Genomic DNA, 21074 nt, shown 5'->3' with positions numbered 1-21074 from the left:
CAGGACTGAGCCAGCTTTTGGGAGGCTCTCTGCTGCCCCCTGGCGGAGTGGCCAGGATGAGGCCTGCAGGCCACCTCTGAGCAGGGCAGGAGCTGGGGGCTCCCTGGACCCCAGGGACAGGAAGGCTGGTAGAGAACCCCTGCCCCCCCTTCCTTGGGGCCTTCCAGGGTCTGCTGCCTCTCCTGGGCCTGGAGCCAAACCCAGAGCTCTGCGCCCCCACCAGCCAGTCCCTCTGCTGGCCTCAGTTTCCCCTTCTGCTGAAGGAGGGTCTCACAGAGGGGGAATGGGGAGTGATGTTTTCGGGGCACAGGTTTCCATGGGGGAAGTGAGGGAGGTTTCCCAAACAGGCAGAGGGGGAAGTTGCTCTTCACTGTAAATACACAAAATGCCACTGAACACTTTAAATGGCTAATTTTATGTGTATTCCACCTTACTTAACAAAATAAATAAAGGAAAAAAAAGACGAGATTGAAATAACGCCGTGTGGGTGACAGGCAGCCAGGAGATCCATGGCCTGTTTGAGCCTCGGTTTCCCTGCGTGTAAATCGAAGATTCCTGGTGCTTGGCGACCCCAATGACCTGGAAACAGGCTCAGCAGCAGACCCCTCACAGACCTGGTGGGGCGGGCCAACGGACACTCAGGTCAGGGAGCGCTAGGACCACCTTCCCCCTTCCCTGTTTCTGTTGCCTTCGGGACACGGAGAAGGGGTGGAGGGACACTGACGTGTTAATACCCTCTTCTCGGACCCACTCTTGTGTCCCACCGTGGACACATCCCTTGAGGCAGGCGGCCCTTGATGCTCTCTGCCCCACCTACAGGCTGTGTGATGGTGGGCTGGGCACCTACCCTCTCTGTGCCTCCATCTCCTCCACTGAAATGGAGACACTAACAGTCGCAACCATGCAGCCCCTGAGAGGTCAGCCTGAGGACTAGAGGCAGAGCCAGAGCTGGACACATGGTGATGGCAAGGGCAAGGGAGAAAACGCCCAGGGAATCCCATAGCTGGCTTCTGCTTTGATGCAGGGAAACTGGGGTGTGGGGCCAGCAGGGGGCCCTGGCCCGGGTCAGTCCTTCCAGTTCATGGCCGCGGACGAGGTGTAGCAGCAGGGTGGGTCCCCGGGCATGGGGCCTGGTCCCTGGACACTGCCCTGGAGGTGGAGCAGGGGAGGGGGCCTTGCAGGCACGAGCACGTTCCCATAAAATAATGGACACAGAGTACTATGACCCCCTGCTCTGTGCCTCCATTTCCCAGAAAAGGAGCCTCACAGAGATACTAGGAGAAGCAGGCAGCCCACTCTCATGGAGACAGGGACCTCAGGGTGGGGGGCCGGCAACCAGCCAGGGTGCCCGCCCCCAACACCGCGCTGGGGCCAGGTTGACTCTGCGGACATTGAGCTCAGTGGCAAAGGTCCTGGCCTTCTGGTAGAAGAAGAGGGACTTCTCTCGGTCCAGCAGAAAGTTGTGGTAGATGATGGCCAGGCGCGTGTAGATCTTCATCTGGGCCTTCTTGTTGCCCAGGTCCACAGCCGCTGCCAGCGCCAACTGGTAGTACCCGGCTGCGTCGAAGGGGTCCTGAAGGAGAGAAGGCGTTTAGCCACACTCTACACTAATGCACAGCTGGGTGCGGGCGGGGAAGTGCGACTCTGTGCCCCACCTCCCCGGCTGGCCCACCCCAGACCCTCTCAAGGAACCACTCTGAAACCCAGACCCTACCCTTCCCTCCAACCCTTGAGATGGCTCCCAGAACAGAGGACAAGCCCAACGCTGGCAGCCCTGGCTCCTCGCTGCCCTGCACAGAGAGGATTCAGGAGAAAATCAAAGCAGGTATACGTCGTGATTCGACAAACACTCCCGATCCCCCACCAGACACTGGACCCTGTGCAGGGCGGGAACCATGGCTGAGTCTTGGGGCGACATTGACCACCGGGTGACCAGTGGCCTGTGGGAGCACCAGGAGGCTCCTGAGTGAGCCTGGGGCAGAATGGAGTGCTTCCTGGAGGAGGGGACACCCCAACAAAGGAACTGGCCACAGCAGGCAGCTGGGTAGTGGTGTGTACTTGTGTACATATGTGTGCATGTCTTCTCCGTACAGGGGTGCAGGAAAGAGCTTCTCTCTTTCCTGGGTGTCTGCTGGAGGTGATGAAGTCGACCCATGGCCCCTGATGGAATTCCAAGACTGGCTCATGGTGAAGACAGACATGGTGCTGATGGCGGTCATGGCATAGCTGAGAAGCCCCTTGACCCCAGCTTCCCAGGCCCAGGGACCTTTCCTTCCTGCCCCATGGGACCATGGAAGGTTAAGGTCCCCAGAATGCCCCCAGAACCTGAGCATCAGGTCAGGTACTTCTGGGCCTGGCTCCCTGACTCCCATCTTGGACAAGCTTATTCACCTCCCCAGCCTCAGTTCCCCCTTCTTCCGCAGAGTTACTTAGTCATTAATCGCACAGAACCTGGGGTTCTAATCTCTATGTGGTTCCTTCCTCAGATGACCCATGGGTCAGGAGGACATATCACAGATGACTGCGGGTTCTGGGTATAAGGAGTGCAGGTGAGGTGGGCCACAGTCATGCCAGACCCCAGCCTCTGCATCTCCTATTCGGGGAAAGGCCCAGCCCAGAGCCTAGCCTGGGACAGCAGGCAAAGACATGGAGCATGCAGGATCCCTAGGTCAGAGGGGGTTGTAGGTTCCAGGATCCCAGATAAGAGCCCAGATCAAAGAGAGCATGGGTCACATAGAGCCTGAATCACCCACAGCCTAGATCACACAGAGCCTGGATCACACTGAGCCTGAATCACCCAGAACCTGAATCACCTAGATCCATGATCACACAGAATCTGGATGGCAGAGAGCCTGGATGTCACTGAAACCAGATCAAACAGAGTCAAGATGTCACAGAGAAGGGATTGCACAGAGCCTGGATGTCACAGACCCTGGGTCACACAGAATCTGGATTACACAGAGCGTGCATCACAGAGTCTAGACATCAAAGAGCCTGGATCACCCAGGGCTTAGATCACATCAATCCTGAATCACCCAGATCCTGGATCACACAGAGCCAATATGTCACAGAGCCAGGATCACAGAGAACCTGGATGGCACAGAGCCTGGAAAACACAGAGCCTGGATTACACAGAGTCGAGATGCAACAGAACCTACATCACACAGAGCCCGGATGTCACAGAGCTTGGATCACACAGACCCTGAATCACTCAGAGACTGAATCATCCAGAGCCTAGATCACACACAGTCTGGATCACACAAACCCTGAATCACCCAGAGCCTGGATCACACAGAACCTGGATCACACAGCCTCGATGTCACACAGCCCAGATCACACAGATCCTGAATCTCTGGAGACTGAATAACTCAGAGCCTAGATCACACAAAGTCTGGATCACTCAAATCCTGAATCACCCAGAGCCTGGATCACACAGAACCTGGATGAAATAGAGCCTGAGTCACCCAGAGCCTCGATCACACAGAACTTGGATGGCACAGAGCCTGGAACACAGAAAACCTATACGGAATAGAGCCTGGGTCATGCAGAGCCTGGATGTCACAAAGTCTGAATCACACCAAGCCTGGATATCACAGAGACTGTATTGTACAGAGACTGCATGTCACAAAGCCTGGATCATGAATAACTTGGATATCACAGACCCTAGAAGTCACAGAGCCTGGATCACTCAGGCCATGGATCACGCAGAGTCTGATGTCACAGCGCCTGGATGACACAGAGTATGCATGTTACAGAGCCAGGATCATACAAAGTCTCAATCACACAGACTATGATGTCACAGAGCCTGGATCACACAGTATCTGCATGTCACAGAACCTGGATCACTAAAAGTCCGAAATCAAAGAGGCCATTTGTCACATAGCCTGGATGACACAGAGCATGTTTGGGACAAACCCTGGTCTGCACAGTCCCTGATTCACACAGAGCTTGGAACGCACAGAGCCTAGATCATACAAGGCCTGGATGACACTGAGCCCGCATCAAACAGAGCCAAGATGTCACAAAGAAGGGACAGCACAGAGCCTGGATATCACAGAACCTGGGTCACATGGAATCTGGATCAAACAGAGCCTGCATCATACACAGCCTGGGTGTTATAAAACCTGGATCACATCGAGCCTGGATCAGCCAAAGCCTAAATCATACAAAACTGGAATCACAGAGAGCCCAGATTTCACAGAGCTTGGATCACACATACCCTGAATCACCCAGAGATTGAATCTCCCAGCACCTAAATCACACACAATCTGGATCACACGAAGCCTGAATCACCCAGAACCTGGATCACACAGAACCTGCATCAAAAAGAGCCTATGTCACCCAGAGTCAATCATACAGAATCTGGGTAGCATAGAACCTGGATTACACAGAGCCTGTATGGAACAGAGTCTGGATCACACAAAGCCTGGATGTCACAGAGACTGTATCGCACAGAGACTGGATTTCACAAGCCTGGATACAAATATCTTGGATATCAACAGACCCTGGACGTCACAGTGCCTGGATCACTCAGGCCAGGGATTGGACAGAGTCTGATGTCACATAGCCTGGATGACACAGGGCATGTTTGGGACAGACGCTGGTTCGCACAGAACCTGATTCACACAGAGCCTGGATCAAACCAGCCTCAGTCACCAGGAGCTTCAATCCCATAGAACCTGGATGGTCTAGAGCCTGGATCACACAGAACCTGCATGGAACAGAGTCTGGAACACAAAGAGCCTGATGTCACAGAGCTGCATGTCACAAAATCTGGATCATATTGAGCCTGGATGTCACAGAGACTGTATCGCACAAAGACTGGATGTCACAAACCCTGAATTCAAACAGCCTAGATATAATAGATTCTGGATGTCACAGTTCATGGAGCACTAAGACCGTGCATCACACAGAGTCTGATGTCACCGATCCTGGATGACACACAGTCTGCATGTCACAGAGCCAGGATCACACACTGTACAGAGCCTGGATCACACTGTACCTGCATGTCACAGAACCTAGTTCACTAAGAGTCCAAAATGAAAAATGCTGGTTGTCACACAGCCTAGAGGGCACAGAGCATGTTTGAGACAGACACTGGTTTGAACAGAACTTGATTCACACACTGATTGTACAGAGCCTGGATCACACCGTACCTGCATGTCACAGAACCTAGTTCTCTAAGAGTTCAAAATGAAAAACGCTGGCTGTCACATAGCTTAGAGGGCACAGAGCATGTTTGAGACTGACACTGGTTTGAACAGAGCCTGATTCACACAGAGCCTGGATTGCACAGAGCCTAGATCAAACAGAGCCTGGATCACATTGAGCCTGCATCAGATGGAGCCAAGATGTCACAAAGAAGGGATCGCAGAGAGCCTGGATGTCACATTGCCTGAGTCACTCAGAATCTGGATGGCACAGAGCCTGCTGAATATATAGCATGGATGTCAAAGAGCCTGCATCACCCAGAGCCTGGATCACATTGAGCCTGGGTCACCCAAAACCTAAATCACCCAGAGCCTGGATCACACAAAAGCTGGATCACACAGAGCCCAGATCACAGAGTATGGATCACACAGACCCTGAATAACCCAGAGACTGATTCACCCAGAACCTAGATCACACACAGTCTGAATCACACAAAGCCTGAATCACCCAGATCCTGGATCACACAGAATCTGGATGGCATGGATCCCCGATGTCACAGAGCCTGGATCACACAGAGCCTGGACCACTAAAGACTGAATCACCCAGAATCAAAATCACACAGTCTAGATCACCCAAAGCCTAAATCACCCAAATTTCTGGATCACACAGAAGCTGGATGGAACAGAGCATGGATTACACAGAGCCTGGATCGCACAGAGTTTTGATCAAACAGAGTCTGTATCTACTGAGCCCACATATAACAGAGACAAGATGTCACAAAAAGGGGGTCACAGAAAGCCTGGATATCACAGAGCCTGTGTCACACAGAATCTGGATCACAAAGCCTGCCTCATACATAGCTTGGATGTCGCAAAGCCTGGATCACCCAGAGCCTGGATCACACAAAACCTGGATGGCACAGAGCCTGAATCACACAGAACCTGGATCAAACAGAGCCTGAGTCACCCAGAGCCTTGGTCACACAGAACCTGGATGTCAGAGCCTGGATCACACAGAGCCTGTAGCCTGGATGACACCAAGCTTGGATCACACAGAGCCCAGATGTCAAAGAGCTTGGATCACACAGAGCCTAAATCACTCAGAGACTGGATCACACTGACATGGATGGCACAGATCCCTGATGTCAGAGTCTGGATCATACAGAGCCTGAATCTCCAGAGACTGAATCACCCAGAATCTAGATCACACAGACTACATCACTCAAAGCCTGAATGACCCAGATCCTGGATCACACAGAACTTGAATGTCACAGATCCCTAATGTCACAGAGCCTGGATCACACAGAGCCTGAATCACCAGAGACTGAATCACCCAAAATCTCCATCACAGAGTCTGGATCACTCAAAGTTGAACCACCCAGAACCTGGATCACACAGATCCCGGATCAAACAGAGCCTGGATCACACAGAACCTGGGTCAAACAAAGCCTGAGTCACCCAGAGCCTCGAACACACAGAACCTGGATGGCACAGAGCCTGGATCACACAGAGCCTATATGGAACAGAGCCTGCATGCCATAAAGATGGCATCACACCTAGCCTGGATTTCACAGAGACTGTACTGCATAGAGACTGGATCACTCAGTACCTGCATGTCACAGAACTTGGATCATTAAGAGTCTGAAATCAAAGAGGCTATTTGTCACATAGCCTGGATGACACAGGGTATATTTGGGACAGATGCTGGTTTGCACAGAGCCTGATTCACACAGAACCTGGATCTCACAGAGCCTAGATCAAACAGAGCCTGGATCACATGGAGCCCACATCAAACAGAGCCAAGATATTACAAAGAAGGGACTGCAGAGAGCCTGGATATCACAGAGCCTGCATCACACACAATCCAGATCACAAAGAGCCTGCCTCATACACAGCTTGGATATCACAGAGCCTGGATCACCCTGAGCCTGGGTCACATCAAGCCTGGATCACCCAAAGCCTGAATCACCCAGAGCCTGAATCACACAGAACCTATATGGCACAGATCCCTAATGTCACAGAGCCTGGATCACACAGAGCCTGAATCACCGAAGACTGAATCACCCCGAATCTACATCACACAGTCTGGATCATTTAAAGCCTGAATCACCCAGAACCTGGATCACACAGAGCCTGGATGTCACAGAGCCTGGATGTCACAAAGTCTGGGTTACACCGAGCCTTGACGTCACAGAGACTGCATTGCACAGAGACTGGATGTCACAAAGCCTGGATCACAAATAGCTTGGATATTATAGACCCTGGATGTTACAGAGCCTGGATCACTCAGGCTGTGGATCACAGAGTCGGATGTCACAGCTCCTGGATGACACAGAGCCTGCATGTCACAAAGACTACTTCACACAGAATCTGGATAATACAGAGCCCAGATATCACAGAGCCTGGATCACACAGAGCCTAAATCACCCAGAATCTGTATCACAGAGTCTGGATCACTCAAAGCCTGAATCACCTAGAATCTGGATCACACAGAACCTGGATGGCACAGAGCCTGGATCACACAGAACGTGGATCACATAGAGCCCGTATGTCATAGAGTTTGTATCACAGAAAGCCTGGAAATAACAGAATCTTGATGTCACAGAGCCTCGATTGCACAGAGTCTGGATCACACAAAGCCCATGTATCACAGAGCTGGATCACACAGAACCCGATGACACATAGCCTCTATTGCAGAGAGCCCAGATATCGCAGATCCTGTATCACACAAAGCCCAGATCACACAGTTCCTGGATGTCCCAGGGCTTGGGTTACATAGATCTTGTATCACACATAGCCTGCATCACACAGAGCCTGGATCACATAGAGCTGGATGTCACAGGTCATGCATGACAGAAAGCCTGGATCACACAGAATCTGGATTCACAGAGCCTGGATGTCCCAGAGGCTGTATGTCCCAGAGTCTGGACCCCACAGACCCTGGTTCACAAAGAGCCTGGACCACACAGAGCCTGGATCACGCAGAGCCCAGATGTCACAGAGGCTGGATCGCACAGAATCTGAATTGCACAGAATCTGAATCGCAGAAAGCCTGAATGATAAAGAGCCTGGACATCACAGAGCCTAGAAGGCACAGAGCCTGGATGTCACAGAGCTTGGATCACACAGATTCTGGATCGCACAGAGCCTGAATCACAGAGCCTGGATCACTAGAGCTTGGATTGCACAGAGCCTGGAACACACAAAGCCTGGATCACACAGAGCCTGGATGTCACAGAGCCTTAATCATGCAGACTGGAAGACAGTGAGTCTAAGTTGCAGTACACACCACTGCCCACAGGCTCCCCAAGAACTACAGGACTCTAACACAGCAAGAGGCTGCAGTGACCACCTCTGACCACAAGGTGTCACTAGTGCATAGCCAAGGCTGTCCCAGGCAGGGAGCTATGGGTCTCCAACTGGGTGGGGTCTTCCAAAGGCACCCAGCTCCTCGATGCCATTCAGCAGGGAGGGGGAGGGGAAAAAGTCAGCCCTGAGCTGGGGTGCCCCCCACTTCAGCAAACACGGAGCAGGGACACTGTGCAGTGCAGTGCTGTACCCAGGGTGGGGCGATAGGGCAGCAGCCTGTGTAGGGGAGGGAGGGAGACACCTCCAGGCTCTGGTCTACGTCCATTGCAGGGCTAGGAGCAGATGGGAAAGGGCCCAGCTCCAGCTCCTCCAGCTCCGACAAGGCAGGAACTAAGCCAAACCCCACAGGTTGCACCCCATCCCCAGCCCGTTTCCCTCTCTGGGATTCAGGATTCCAAGAAGGAATTGCTCTGCCCATAAGGGCAGGTTTCCTGGAGGAGGTGCCAGGATTTGGGTAGCACCTTACAGCGTGGGTCTCTGGGGATAGCACTGACTTCTGCCCGACGCCCTGGGATGTCCCTCTCTCCCTCCTGCTTTAGGGGGATTAACTCTGACTTAATGCTAAGACTCAGCTTTGCATTGCCTCCTCCAGGAATCTCCCCTGATTACATGCCTTTTTGTTTTGACCCCATGGTGGCCAAAGTCTGTTCACAGATCAGCACCCCAGGGACGCTGAGCTCTGGAGGGCAGGGCCTGGCCGGTATGTGAGTTCGGACAGTGTCTGCTGACCGTGCCTGCTCCTCTCCGCCTTGCCAGGAGCTCGGGGACACACCGGGGCCAGCACTACTGGAGGGCAGGACCCCGTCCTGGGGGTCTGGGCTCGAGCCCATGCCAAGAGGGACCCCAGTGCCTAAGCCTACCCCCCGACCCCCACTCACCTTCAGGTCGTAGAAGAGGATGTCACCAAGCACCAGATACACCTTCACGTAGTACAGGGTTTCCTCATCGAACTGCAGGGGTGAGGCACACAGCGACAGCGCCTTGAGGTAGAAGTGCTCCGCCAGCTCGCCGTGGCCCAGCCGCTGGTGCAGGACGGCCAGCCGGTGGTAGGCCACACGCTCGTTCAGCCGGTCCCCTAGGGACGCAGGGGAGAGGGGAGAGGGCGCACGTGAGAAACCCGAAGCTTCCCCCTGGGGCGGATTCGGGGCCACTCAGCCCAGCCCCCCGGCAGGGGAGAGGACGGCCACAGCCCCAAGCAGCCCTACAGTCTTCCCGAACTGTCCCCTTCTGCTCCCACCCTGCAGGGGTCGGAGGCCAAGGCCCCGCTGGGGCAGGGATGCAGGGCTCACCCCGGGTGATGCTGAGCGCCAGGGCCACGTGGGCGAACTCCAGGCCCTCGTGGGGCAACTCCAGCTCAGCCAGCAGGGCCACCAGCTTGTTGCACAGCCGCAGTTCCGCCTCCTGGCTCCCCGTGGTCACGGCCAGCGGCAGCGCCCGATCCTGCCATGCAGGCAGCGGGTCAGGCCTCACCCGCCGCAGCCAGCCCCAGCCCAGAATCCCCAGAGCCCCGGACGTGCACAGGGAGCTCCCACCCCATCATCCTGCTGCATCTTATTCAGCTCCGGTCCCCGGGGAAAGGTCAGCTTGGAGTGGCCCTGATGGCCCCAGGGCTAATGGGCCATGAACAAGCTGGGGTGCGACCCACGGCCCATCTTGGGAACCTCAGCCCAGCTCCCCACCCCTGGGCGATGAGAGTCTGACTGGGAGGGTCCAACACCCACCCCCTACGGAGATCTAAAAATGCGTTTTTCTGTCCCCAGGGCAGAGCTGCTCGCCAGGAGCTGGGCGGGTAGGGAGAAGCCGGCCTCTTTGGGAGGCTCCTACAGTTCAGAGCCCTGGAGCCAGTCCCCCCACTGACGTGCTGTCCTGTGCCTCCCTTAGCTTCGACTTCCTCATCGGCAAGATGGAGCAGGGCTCGCCTCGCAGCTATTTGAGGGCTTGGAAGCCTAGAGCTGTGTCTGTCCCTCAGATGGTCCCTCCTTTCTCTGTCCCTCCCACGTTGGGGGTGGGGGGTCAAGATCACCCCAGGCGAAGGCACCCAGAAATGAAGCCCCACTCCTAGGCCCTGGCCTGTGGGGGGCCATGCCCCAGCCCGCCCTCATCACCCAGCTCACCCGGTAGAAGGACACGGCTTTCTCCCGCTCCCAGGTCCCATTGAAGAAGATGTCCCCGGCTGCCTCAAACAGCTCCAGCCCCAGGTTGGGGTCCCCCGTGTACAGGGCCGCATTCTGTGCCACCTGTGGGCATGGAGAAACTCTCATGAGACCACAGTGCTCTGTCGAAAGCTCACAGCCTCCCCAGCTGTCCCCAGACCCTCAAGGGCATCCCGAGGATGCACTGGGTATCTCTTTCCTCTCTCACATCTCTGTCCCTCAGCGGGGACTGGCCTCTTTCCAGACCCTGTGCAGCTGGAGACATCAGCTCCCACGATATCCCGGGGGAGCACCATCCATCTGGGGCCCTCAGTCTGGGACTCTGCGACTGAGCTCAGAGGGGGCTCTGAGTCCTGCCAACCGCTCCCAGACGCTGGCATGCTCCCTTCCAGCTTCCCCTCTACTATCTTCTTCCACTGCCCATGGCAACACCTGCCCGCACACACCTCCCGTCTCTCCCATTCTGTCACCCCCCTTGCTCAGGATGTCGCTTCTTTGCTGGGCCCAGCAAGGTGCTCAGCAAACACCATGTGAGCAGACAAGAGTGGACTAGGCGCCATGGGCAGTCCAGACCTGCCACACTCCCATGCACGTCTGGCCTTTGCCCCTGTGTTTCCCACCACTGGGAGCCCCTCCTCCCAGGTGGGCACTAGCCCCACTTACCCTGCTACAGAAAGCAGCCTCTGCTCACCCTCCCTGTGGCTCCTGTCTGCACCACCACACCCCTGCCCACAGCCCCGAGCCACAAGCTGTCAAAACTGCCACCCCCTCTCAGCCGCCAGCGGCTGACCTGCGATCCTGGACCCCTGGCCCAGGGAAATACACAGCAGGTGCCCAAAAATGAAAACATTCATGAGCCTCACGAGCCTCCCAGTTTACTCCAAATCATGTCACGTTTGGGAACGCGGCTGGAAACAGAGCTCCCATGATAAATGCATTAAGAAGACAGGCCACATGCTGCTGAATCCTGTGTGTCAGTCGAGGGAACGCATCACTTGTGCATGGAGGAAGCACCTGCTGTATACCAACATGGTGGCGGGCACACAGATGGGGGCTGGGATTGTTGTGGAAGATGCTGGGCGCTGGGGGCCCCGGGCGGGGATGGCACAGGCGGGCTGGCACACAGCAGGTGCCCGCAGCGGATCGGGGATGGAGGGTGAGTGAGCACACGCCCCGCCCCAGCACCTGGATGTAGAGGTCCACCAGCTCGTTCTGCTGGAGAATGTAGTAGATCTTCCCTGCCTGCAGCCAGGCGTGCGCTTCCTTTTCCTTCCTCTGCAGGTCGATAAAGATCCCCAGACTGCGCTTAGTGTAGTCCAGCGCGGACTTGTAGGCCCTGAAAGCAGAGCCAGCCGCTCAGAGCACGCTCCCGGGCCAGGGCGGCTCCTCCCAGCGCCTGAGTGGGGACCAGGCTCTCTGCAGGGCATAGGGAGGGGGAGCGGGCCACCCTGTCTCTGCACCCCCCTCCCTAGACACGGGCATGCGAGCTCTCCGCCCATAGCTGGGACCCTTAGCGCCAGGCGGAGACTCAGCAAACATCTGGCCAGTGGTTCTCACACTCGGCCATGATAGTAGGACCCTGCTGTCAGTGGGTCTGGGCTACAGCCTGAGAAGGTGCATTCTCGGGAGACTCCCCAGGGATGCAGCGGCTGCTGGTCCGGGGACCCCGCTTTGAGACGTATCGATCAAGGTCACTGTCCATTAGACCTGTCATGAAGCTGAGGCCCAAGGGTGTGGGATGGAGGCCGAGATCAGCCTGTGGCTCTTTCCCTGCCTCTCAGGGAGTCCCCAGCTGCAGGGGGTATGGTCAGAGGTCTCCCTGGGCCATCCTGTCACCCCACCTGCTCAGGATGCTCAGTGTGAGTGTCACCCAGGACATGTGACCCTGGAACTCTGCCCACAGGAAGCAGGAGGGCCAGCCAGCTACCTCTTCAGGGATAAGAATCCTTCAGGTCCACACGGCCACCATCCTGACATCTGGGGGGACTGCTGGGGACAGGCTGCCCGGCTCAGAGCTGTGCTGGCCAGAGGAGACTCAGGGCAGGCAGCAGTCGGCTTATAAAAGCCACCAGGACGTGAAGAATGGCCCAGAAATTCACTCTTCCTCCACCGGGAGGTCAGGAGGTATGTGGGCAGAGGACACCTGTCCTGGGACCTGTGAGCCATGATGACCCCCCAGGCCTACTGGCTCACAGCCTGACTGACACTAGGAATGAAACAGTCCCCGAGGAGAGGCTGCCCCAGGATCGGGGCCGGCATCCTCACCGCTCAGTGCCCAGCGACAGGTAGAGCTGGCTGATGGTCTCCAGGAGCTGGCCCTCCAGCACTTTATCGGCCACCCTGCGGGCCAGCGAGAGCTGGAACTCGTGGTAGACGACGCACTGGGCCTCTCTGGGCATGACGGTCCTATAGAAATGACATAGCCGCTGGACTGCTCGCAGCTGGCCTGGGCGGGGGAGACAGGAAGAGGATATCACTGTCCCACACTGCAGTGACATGGGATGTTTGCTGAGCTCAAAGGCCCCTGCTCTGTGCCTGCTCCTTCTGCGCCTCCAGCTGGGGTCACGGCAGACAGGGAATCTGAGTCCAGACAAGCAACGCCACCTGCTCAAGGTCGCACACTGTGATAAACCTGGGCGGGACATGCTATAGACACATTGCTGACCACTTCTACAATTCTTAGGCCTGGGGGTCCTGGCCTGCCTTTCTCTGCTTCCCAAAACCCTCCTGGCCAGACAGGAGCTGTCTTCACACCATGCTGACCGGGCAGGGATCACTGGCCTCCCCATGCAGCAGGCGGGCACTCGGAGTCCGAAGCAGAGTTCCGAGTCTGGGGCACACAGCACATGGCGGGGCTGGGACTCCAACCCGGCTTCCAGCTCCTTCACGAAGCCAGGATCCAAGCCCACAGCCTTACTTGCCTTGCCTGAACTGGGGGCTGAGAACGGTCAAGCACTTCCCCAATTAAACCTATCCAGACATCGAAGAGGACACAGATGACCAGAACAACCCCGTGGCCATGCGATCTTGTGCGTCCTGTTGTCCGGATCCCAGCGCCACTCTCAAGACTTGTGAGGGGACAGACGTCTTATAAAAAGCATGGAATGAGACTAGGAATCAGTAGGAAGAAAGTTCGGGAAATTCCCTAATAGGCAGGCACGAAGAATGGGCTCCTGGACAGCCCGCGGCCGGCAGAAGGCATCACAACAGGAATCGAAGGGTTTTGGACATGAGTGGAGATAAAAGGACAACGTACCCAAACCTACGGGACGCAGGACGGCAGCGTTTAAAGGGACTTAATAGCTATAAACGCCTATGTTAAAAAGGAAGAAAACGAAAAATTTCAGATAAAAAATGTCCACCTTAGGGAACAAGAAAAAGAGGAAGTAACTAGACCCAAAAGGAAGGAACAACAGAGGCTCCAGAGCAAAGAAATTAGTAACAGGGAGAATAGAAAAACCGAGAGAAAAAGAAAGAAACTGAGTGATGAATCTTTGGGAAGATGGGCAAAGTGGACTCCTCTTTAGCAGACCAGAGGTAAAGCTGTCAATTGTTAGAATTAGCAGCGAAAGGGGGACCTCAGCACCAATCTTACAGAAAAGAAAGGATCACAGAAGAGATGGGCGATCGATGCTGACAAAGGTCAACCTCGATAAAACAGACAAGCCTGGGGAGAGAGAGGCTACTGAAACCAGCTCACAGAGGATTCAGCGTGACTCTCAGTGTCCCCGAGGTTCAGCATGAGGGAGGGGGACAGAAGCCTTGTGAACACAGCCAGGACCTGCCTGAGGCTGCAGGGCACATCTGGGGACCCAGCTCTTGGTTCCTCCTAGGTCCAGAGGGTCCCCTTCCAGGTTCAGTGAGAGTCCTGTATCCCTCAATGGCTCCCCAGTGCTCTTGGGGAAAATTCCAGGCCACAGTCTGGGTTCCCTAGCCCCTGGCTAACCCTCAGCCAAGGTTTGCATCACCCACCATCCAACACACCCATCCCAAACACTGCATTTCCCTGCATGGCCCAGCCTACTCACCCCAGGGCCTTTGCACAGATGGCACCTTCTGCCTGCCCTCCACCCCACGTGTGGCTCAACCCTCAGGTCCCAGAGCCAGGGCCAGGAGCCTCCCATCATCACAGGGAGTACCCCGCTCTTGTGCCTCCTGTGACCTGGGCATCATGTTCCCACACTTGGCCACCAGCCCATGTGGGTGCCCTTTCTGGCAGAGCTGACACGGAGCCTGGCATACTCTGAGAGCTTCCATCATTCAACACCCTGGATGGTGGAAAAACCACCGCTTGCCTCCGGGTCGCAAACCCCAGGTGGGTGTGCTCCAGGCAGCAATGGGAAGATAACACGTTATCTCCCAGGACACCGGCGTGCGCAGTCAGGACCTGGGGGGACGCATGGGGCCAGGAGCCAGGTGTGGCGGACGCTTACCCTCCACGTGGTCCGTCTCCACAGCGACCAGGAAGGCCCACTCGTAGCAGCACTTGGCCTGCCGGGCGAGGGCCCGGCGGGTGTACAGGTGGCCCAGCCGCAGAAGCACCCAGGTGAGGTCCGGGCCACACTCTCTGCTGGGCAGCCGCGCAAACAGCGTCACAGATTCCCGGTGGTAGTGCTGGGCCAGGCCCTCTGCGCCGGCCTGCAGGCACAGGGCCCCGAAGTTGGCTAGGACCACCGCCTGGTTCTGCAGCTGGCCCCCGGCCCGGGCCACCCGCAGGGCACGGTAGTAGCCCTCAGCCGCCTGCCGGGTCCTGCCTGTCCTCCGCAGGGCCACAGCCACCATGTTAGCGATCACGCCCTCCTGGTCCACGTTGGCCACGGCCATGTCCAGGATGGACTCAAGGATGTCCAGGGCCACCATGCTCTGGCCACAAAGCACATACAGCCAGGCCAGCGCCACTATGTAGTCCACGGCCAGGTGGCTGCCGGCCCCCATGGCCATGTCCACGGCCTGCATCATGAAGGAGATGGCTGTGGCCTGTTGCCCGTGGCGGCTGTGCAGCTGGGCCAGACTGGCACAGAGCAGGCCACGCAGCGCCCAGCTCGGGCTGGCGGCCACGGAGGCCAGAGCCTGCCTGAGGTAGAGTGCCGTCTGGGCGGGCGGCCGGTGCAGCCGGGGTGAGTTTCGGAGGACCAGGTCCACACTCCGGAGTGCGCTGCCCGGTGAGCCCCGGGCCCGCAGCGAGGCCCCCCGGACGCAGCCGAGTGCCAGGTGCGGCAGGCACTGGCGGCCGTAGATGTCTGCCAGGAGCAGGTAGCCATCCACGGGCCACGCGGCCTCTGGGGCGCCCACGTCCCCGTGCAGCAGTAGCAGCCTCTCCAGGAAGGGCAGGGCCTCCTCCAGCTGCTTGAGGCGGGCGTGGTGCTTGGCCAGCAGGAAGCAGGCCCGGGCCTCGGCCTGGGGGCTGTGGCAGAGGATGGCCCGCCGCAGGGCGAGCCTTAGGAGCGGCGACTCTGCCTCGGTGCTGCACCGGTGGCTGGGCGTGCCCAGGAGCAGGGCCAAGGCCTTGGGGACCACCTGGGCACACCTGTCCCTGTTCTTCTGTTTCAGGTGGACAGTGGCTAGGTTGGCATACACGGCCACCACGAGGAAGAGGTCGCCAAAGTGGCCACCCAGCGCCCCCAGGGCCTCCTCGAAGTACACGCGGGCCTGGGACAGCTTGAGCCTGCGCACGCACAGCCTCCCCAGGAGGAAGCAGAGCCTGGCCAGAGCCATGGGGAAGCCGGCCTTCTTGGCCGCCCCCCGGGCCTGTGCCAGGTGCTCGGCCAGCTCCTCCTCGTCGGTGAAGCCCGGGAACAGCGTGCTCAGCCCCGGCAGGGAGAGGTCATATAGGCCACGGAAGCAGGCCTCATACACAGGCGCGTCCAGGAACAGCAGCAGTGAGCCCAGCACCTCTGGGTGGGCCCAGTCAGCCCCTGAGTCCAAGCAGAAGGAGGGCTCCTCACTGTGCAGGGAGGCTGTACCACTGGACGCCATGCACAGACCCCAGGACACTGGCTCCTCAGGGCAGCCCTGGCCGGACTTGCATTGTTCTAGAACATTCTTCACCTTCTGGAGGGTCTCACATGGATCTGGGTGCAGGCCAGGCAGAGGCATTTCTGCAAAGCACCAAAACCCCCGGATGGATTAAAGTCTGATCTGGGTCTAGGCTGGGGTAGAGACAGCCCTCCGAGCCTCAGGGTCCCTATCAGGTATTGCCTGAGTCTCCCCTACCCAGGAATCGAAATTTACATGAAGGGTTGAGCCCAGAGCCCAGCACCCAGTGCTCAGTGGGAACTCAGTCATGGTTACAAGAATAGGGATCCCTCTGGCTAAGCTTTTCACTCAGTGAACCCCTTCCTATGCTTCTCATTTGAAAGCACTCTGAGTGATCACTCAGAGTTCTTTCCCTCCAGAAAGAATTAAAGCCACTTAATGGACAGAGATGTCCATCTTCCCAGCTACAGCTGCCTCTGAGGGACTTCCCAGTGCTTGGGGGGTGACTCTTGTCAGGTGCAGGACCCCCATGTAATCATTACCAGCCAGTCAGAGCAATGGGTCAGCACGTGTTCAAAAGCCACCCACAGAACGGATGAAACCTGTACCGCTGGAGGACAGCGACATCTGTGTTCCTCTGTACCGCTGGCGCCTGGGACCATGTCTGGCAGGAAAGTTGAGGAATGGCTCCCAGACACCCCAGTGTTCCCCTGGCTGGTTTGAGAACAGGAGGCCCACAGCTACTAAAGGGACAAGGTGCTGGAGAATCTGGGGACACCTGGGGCCCCCAGTGCCCGCCAACCGGACTGGTGGCCCTGGATGGAGCCAGTGCCCGGAGGCATTTCTAGGGTCCAGGAGCGCAGAGCTAAGCTTCCTGCTGCGAAAACACGAGCTTAAAGGGGAGTGTGTTTGCGAAGAAGGAACCAGCATCGACACACTCTTCTCTTTCAAGTTCACTTGCAAAAAATATGTTCAGAATTAATTAACTTAGTTAAAATAGAATTGAATGAATAAAATAGAACTAAATGAGTAAGAAAGAATTCAGTGTGGTTCAGGGGCAAATGTCTGACCCAACTACCTAATGTGTGGCTGTGAACGCGACCCCAGCCCCTTCAATGCCACCAGGTCCTGCCTCCCCTCACTCAGTAAGCCCCGAGATGCAAGGGGTGCCAGGAGCAGCCCAGGAATATCCAGAACCTTCCTTGTCCAGTACCCAAAGCGGCCCTTCCCTGTTTCCATCTCAGTGGACACCATGCCCAGGGAACCCCAGTGGGGCCTCGGGCATTCAAGTCCCCAGGATCTCGCTGATCAGACCGTTTGGGGGAGGAGGGGGATGAGATGGGAGGTGTGGAGGGAGGAGGGGGGTCTCCCTTAACCATCTCCCAGGTAAAGAAGAGGCAGGTCCTAGAGGGGTTTCTGCCGCTCAAAGCTCCAAATCCAGGCCCTACACCCCTTACCCTCTCCAAACAGAGATTTCAGCTGGTCTAGGTTTCAAGAAAGGAACCCCCGGTCAGGCATGGGCTCAGGCAATGGAGGGGATGCCCCACCTGACCATCCTCCCCCACAGAGGTGTGAGGTCCCTGCCCAGCACCCCATCCGAACCCAGCTCTGCATCTCTGCCTTCATCATTCCGAGAGGCCCTGCCCCATCCCCATGGGGACACAGGACTCTGCCCTGTGGGAAGAACTTACCTTGATCTCCCAGCTGTTCAAACTCGGCTTCTTCTAATCTGTCTGAAATGGGAGAGAAGAGAAGCGTCACCCTCGGCCAGCACCTCAGGAGAGGCCATGTCGGGAGGAAGCGGTGACTCTGGGACAGGAACACTGCAGCAGCCTAAGAGGCTGTGGGGCTGGGGCCTCCCCTGGTCGAGGGGATGAGAATCCCCAACTAGCAGGCTCTGCCTGCCCCTACCCTCCCCCGAGACCACGTGCTTCTGCGGCCACTGCTCTGGAAACAGGGGCGCGCTCCCCATCACAGGCAGCCCTCAGCCACACGGGCTCTCCCTAGGAACAGGGGGAGCTCCACCTACATCCCCATCCTCCTCGTGCCAGGGCCAGGCCTTCCCGAAGCCTCGTTTTCCACCTCCTGAAAATGGGCTGATGCTAGCAGCTGGCTGGGAAACGTCCTATGAAGTGTGACATCAGCTATGACAAATGTGCATGCTCACGGGAAGCTCCGCGGCCCCCTGCAGAAAAGATCCTCTCCCCCAGTGCGCCCCCCCCCCAACTGACTGGTGCCAACAGCCTTCCTGAGAAGACATCATATGCCGGCCTTACATGCTCAGCTGAGATCTGAGCTTGCCTTTCGAGGAAGAGAAACCAGTCCGTGGGAACCCAGAAAGGTTAACTCGGCTGCTGGTGGAGTTCCCACGGCGCATGTCAGCATGCAGACCATGAGAAGTGTGTGTGCAAATGTGCACGTGCGATGTGTGTGGTGTGTGTGTACACATGTGTGTGTGCACATGCATGTGCATGTATGTGCATGCATGGTACAGAGGTGTGGTGTGTGCATGTATGATGTGATGTGTGTGTGCATGTGTTGTGACGTGCAGCATGTGCGCACATGTTTGCACACATGCTGTGTGGGTGTGTGCATGGATATGCATGCACGGTGGACAGGTGTGTGATGTGTGTGCGTGTGTTTGCACACGTGATGTGTAGGGGTGTGTGTGTGGGTGTGTGTGTGTGTGAGCACACGTGTACGCCCCTCCATCTGCGGGACGAAGGAACCGGCTACCACAGCGCCCCGGCCATCGACCAGCGAGTCTGCTCCAGCGCCATTCCCCCTGTTGTTGCTGATGTGCTCCCCACCTCACCCACGGCCGTGGCTCCCCTGAGGACAGGGTGGTGTGGTGAAAGGGAGAAGCATTATCTTCAAGGGGTGGCAGCCCTGGGGTCCAGCTCTGGTCCCCTCAGAGGTCAGGCAACCCTGCCAGATCCCAGCCATACGAGCCCAGGCCTGCCCTGTTGTGATGGGAGAATAGTCGCTCCCACACAGACCATGGGAGGGGAGGCCTGTGGGCAGTGGGCCAGGCCCAGGCCTGTGTGCCACACCCCCACCCCCGCAGGGGGATAGTAGCTCCTAGGCCAGTGCTCCTCGGGCAGCAAGGAGCCTCAGGGTCACTTGGAGGCATCTCCAGGCCCCTTTCTCTGTCCCCCTCTCTGTGCCTGTCTTGTGTACTGCCCCAGAAGCCCCACGGGCAGCAAGAGCATCTGTTCACTTTCAAGTGCCCAGAGCTTGGCATTCATGCACTCTATGGACCAATGGAGGAAGACGGGCCTCCTGGAAAGGGAACGGGGGCAGGGGTTACCGTGAGCAGTGCACGGAAGCCAGGACAATCCCACTCCACTGAGGGGACGGGGGGATGTCCGTATCTGGGCTGGGGAGCTAGGGCTGGAGGCTACCAGCCAATGCGGCCCTGTGGGAAAGCGGCCCGGCTCCAAACCCTCCCGTCCTCCTGGGCATCTTCCCACAGAGACCGACCTGGGCACCTGGCTGGAGGGGGCGGCTGGCTGCAGGTCTTGTGACCTACCCAAGCTGTACATGGTGCAGACGTCCACACCCGAAACCCTCCTCAGTAGCTGCTTGGCATCTTCCTCAGAAAAGCGCCCTTCGCGGCTGAAGAATGACCTTTCTTCCTCATTCAGGAAAATCCCATTTTCCAGACTGGAAAAAGAGAAGGAGCTTTATTTAAAATGGCACATTTCCTAAGGAAGACCCATTTCCACTCTCTAGTGAGCTTCTAGGCAGCCTGCAAAGCCCCACTTCAATTGCCCCTTCCCCTGCCAGGCGGGTGGTTGACAGCTGCGGACAGAATCAGTCCCTTCCCATCCTGAGCTCCTGCGGCTCCAATTACAGCCTGTGTGGGTGCTCCCTACGGCACCCCACACGAACACCAGGCACGAGCCTGCTCCAAGTCGGGGAGACGGACAACGGGACGCAGAACAAGGAGAGAAGGAACAGGCGATCTGCACCTTATAGGACTAAATTAGCAGCATAATATGAAACTCTGAAAAGCACTTTGAAACTGGAAGGAGCTATTTTGAGATGCTGCAGAAAATCTCATAGCAGCGTCTGGAACACCCAACCAAACACCAGGCCTGTATTCCTCAGGGGCGGGCGTCCCGAAGGACAAGGAGATGAAGGACCTGTCTCGGATTCAGGAGAGCCTGGTGCCACGTGGTCTGGAACTTTCTCTGGGTTTAGAGGGCAAGGACTGGGATGCTGGCACAATCTGAGCGTGGTCCGCAGAGAGCAGCTCTGCAGCAGGGTCATCTCCTGATTGTGGGGACGCAGCAGAGTGCCCCAGTGTTGGGGATATGCCACCCCACTCGCCGGGAAAAGAGGCAGCATGTTAGAGCCAACTTGTGTGGGATTCATACACAAGGAAATGGGGAAAACTGACATTAACACACTCACATCTGGG

At 57.0% G+C, this 21074-nt stretch overlaps 1 protein-coding gene across 2 annotated transcripts in view; it reads right to left on the bottom strand.

The window, feature by feature from the left end:
* Positions 1-396: 396 nt before the first annotated feature.
* Positions 397-21074, bottom strand: part of LOC111149240 (SH3 domain and tetratricopeptide repeats 1) — a 34933-nt gene continuing 14255 nt past the window's right edge. Inside the window, exons 10-18 of one of the 2 annotated variants that reach the window (XM_022506196.1) lie at positions 20181-20314; positions 18340-18381; positions 15106-16770; positions 12938-13118; positions 11858-12008; positions 10634-10756; positions 9809-9959; positions 9398-9594; positions 397-1573 (exon numbers count right to left, since the gene is read on the bottom strand). In XM_022506196.1, the coding sequence (XP_022361904.1) occupies positions 1316-1573; positions 9398-9594; positions 9809-9959; positions 10634-10756; positions 11858-12008; positions 12938-13118; positions 15106-16770; positions 18340-18381; positions 20181-20314 (2902 nt within the window). In that variant the 3' untranslated portion in view covers positions 397-1315. Of the gene's footprint in view, positions 1574-9397; positions 9595-9808; positions 9960-10633; positions 10757-11857; positions 12009-12937; positions 13119-15105; positions 16771-18339; positions 18382-20180; positions 20315-21074 lie in introns of those variants that run through there. The other variant, XM_022506197.1, reaches the window with a different exon arrangement.

This window comes from Enhydra lutris, unplaced genomic scaffold (genome assembly GCF_002288905.1).
Source record: "Enhydra lutris kenyoni isolate GAN:26980312 unplaced genomic scaffold, ASM228890v2 scaffoldscaffold21, whole genome shotgun sequence".
Taxonomy (NCBI): domain Eukaryota; kingdom Metazoa; phylum Chordata; class Mammalia; order Carnivora; family Mustelidae; genus Enhydra; species Enhydra lutris.
Note: the sequence above shows the minus strand (reverse complement) of the source record. Positions and strands in the feature narration are given on the sequence as shown.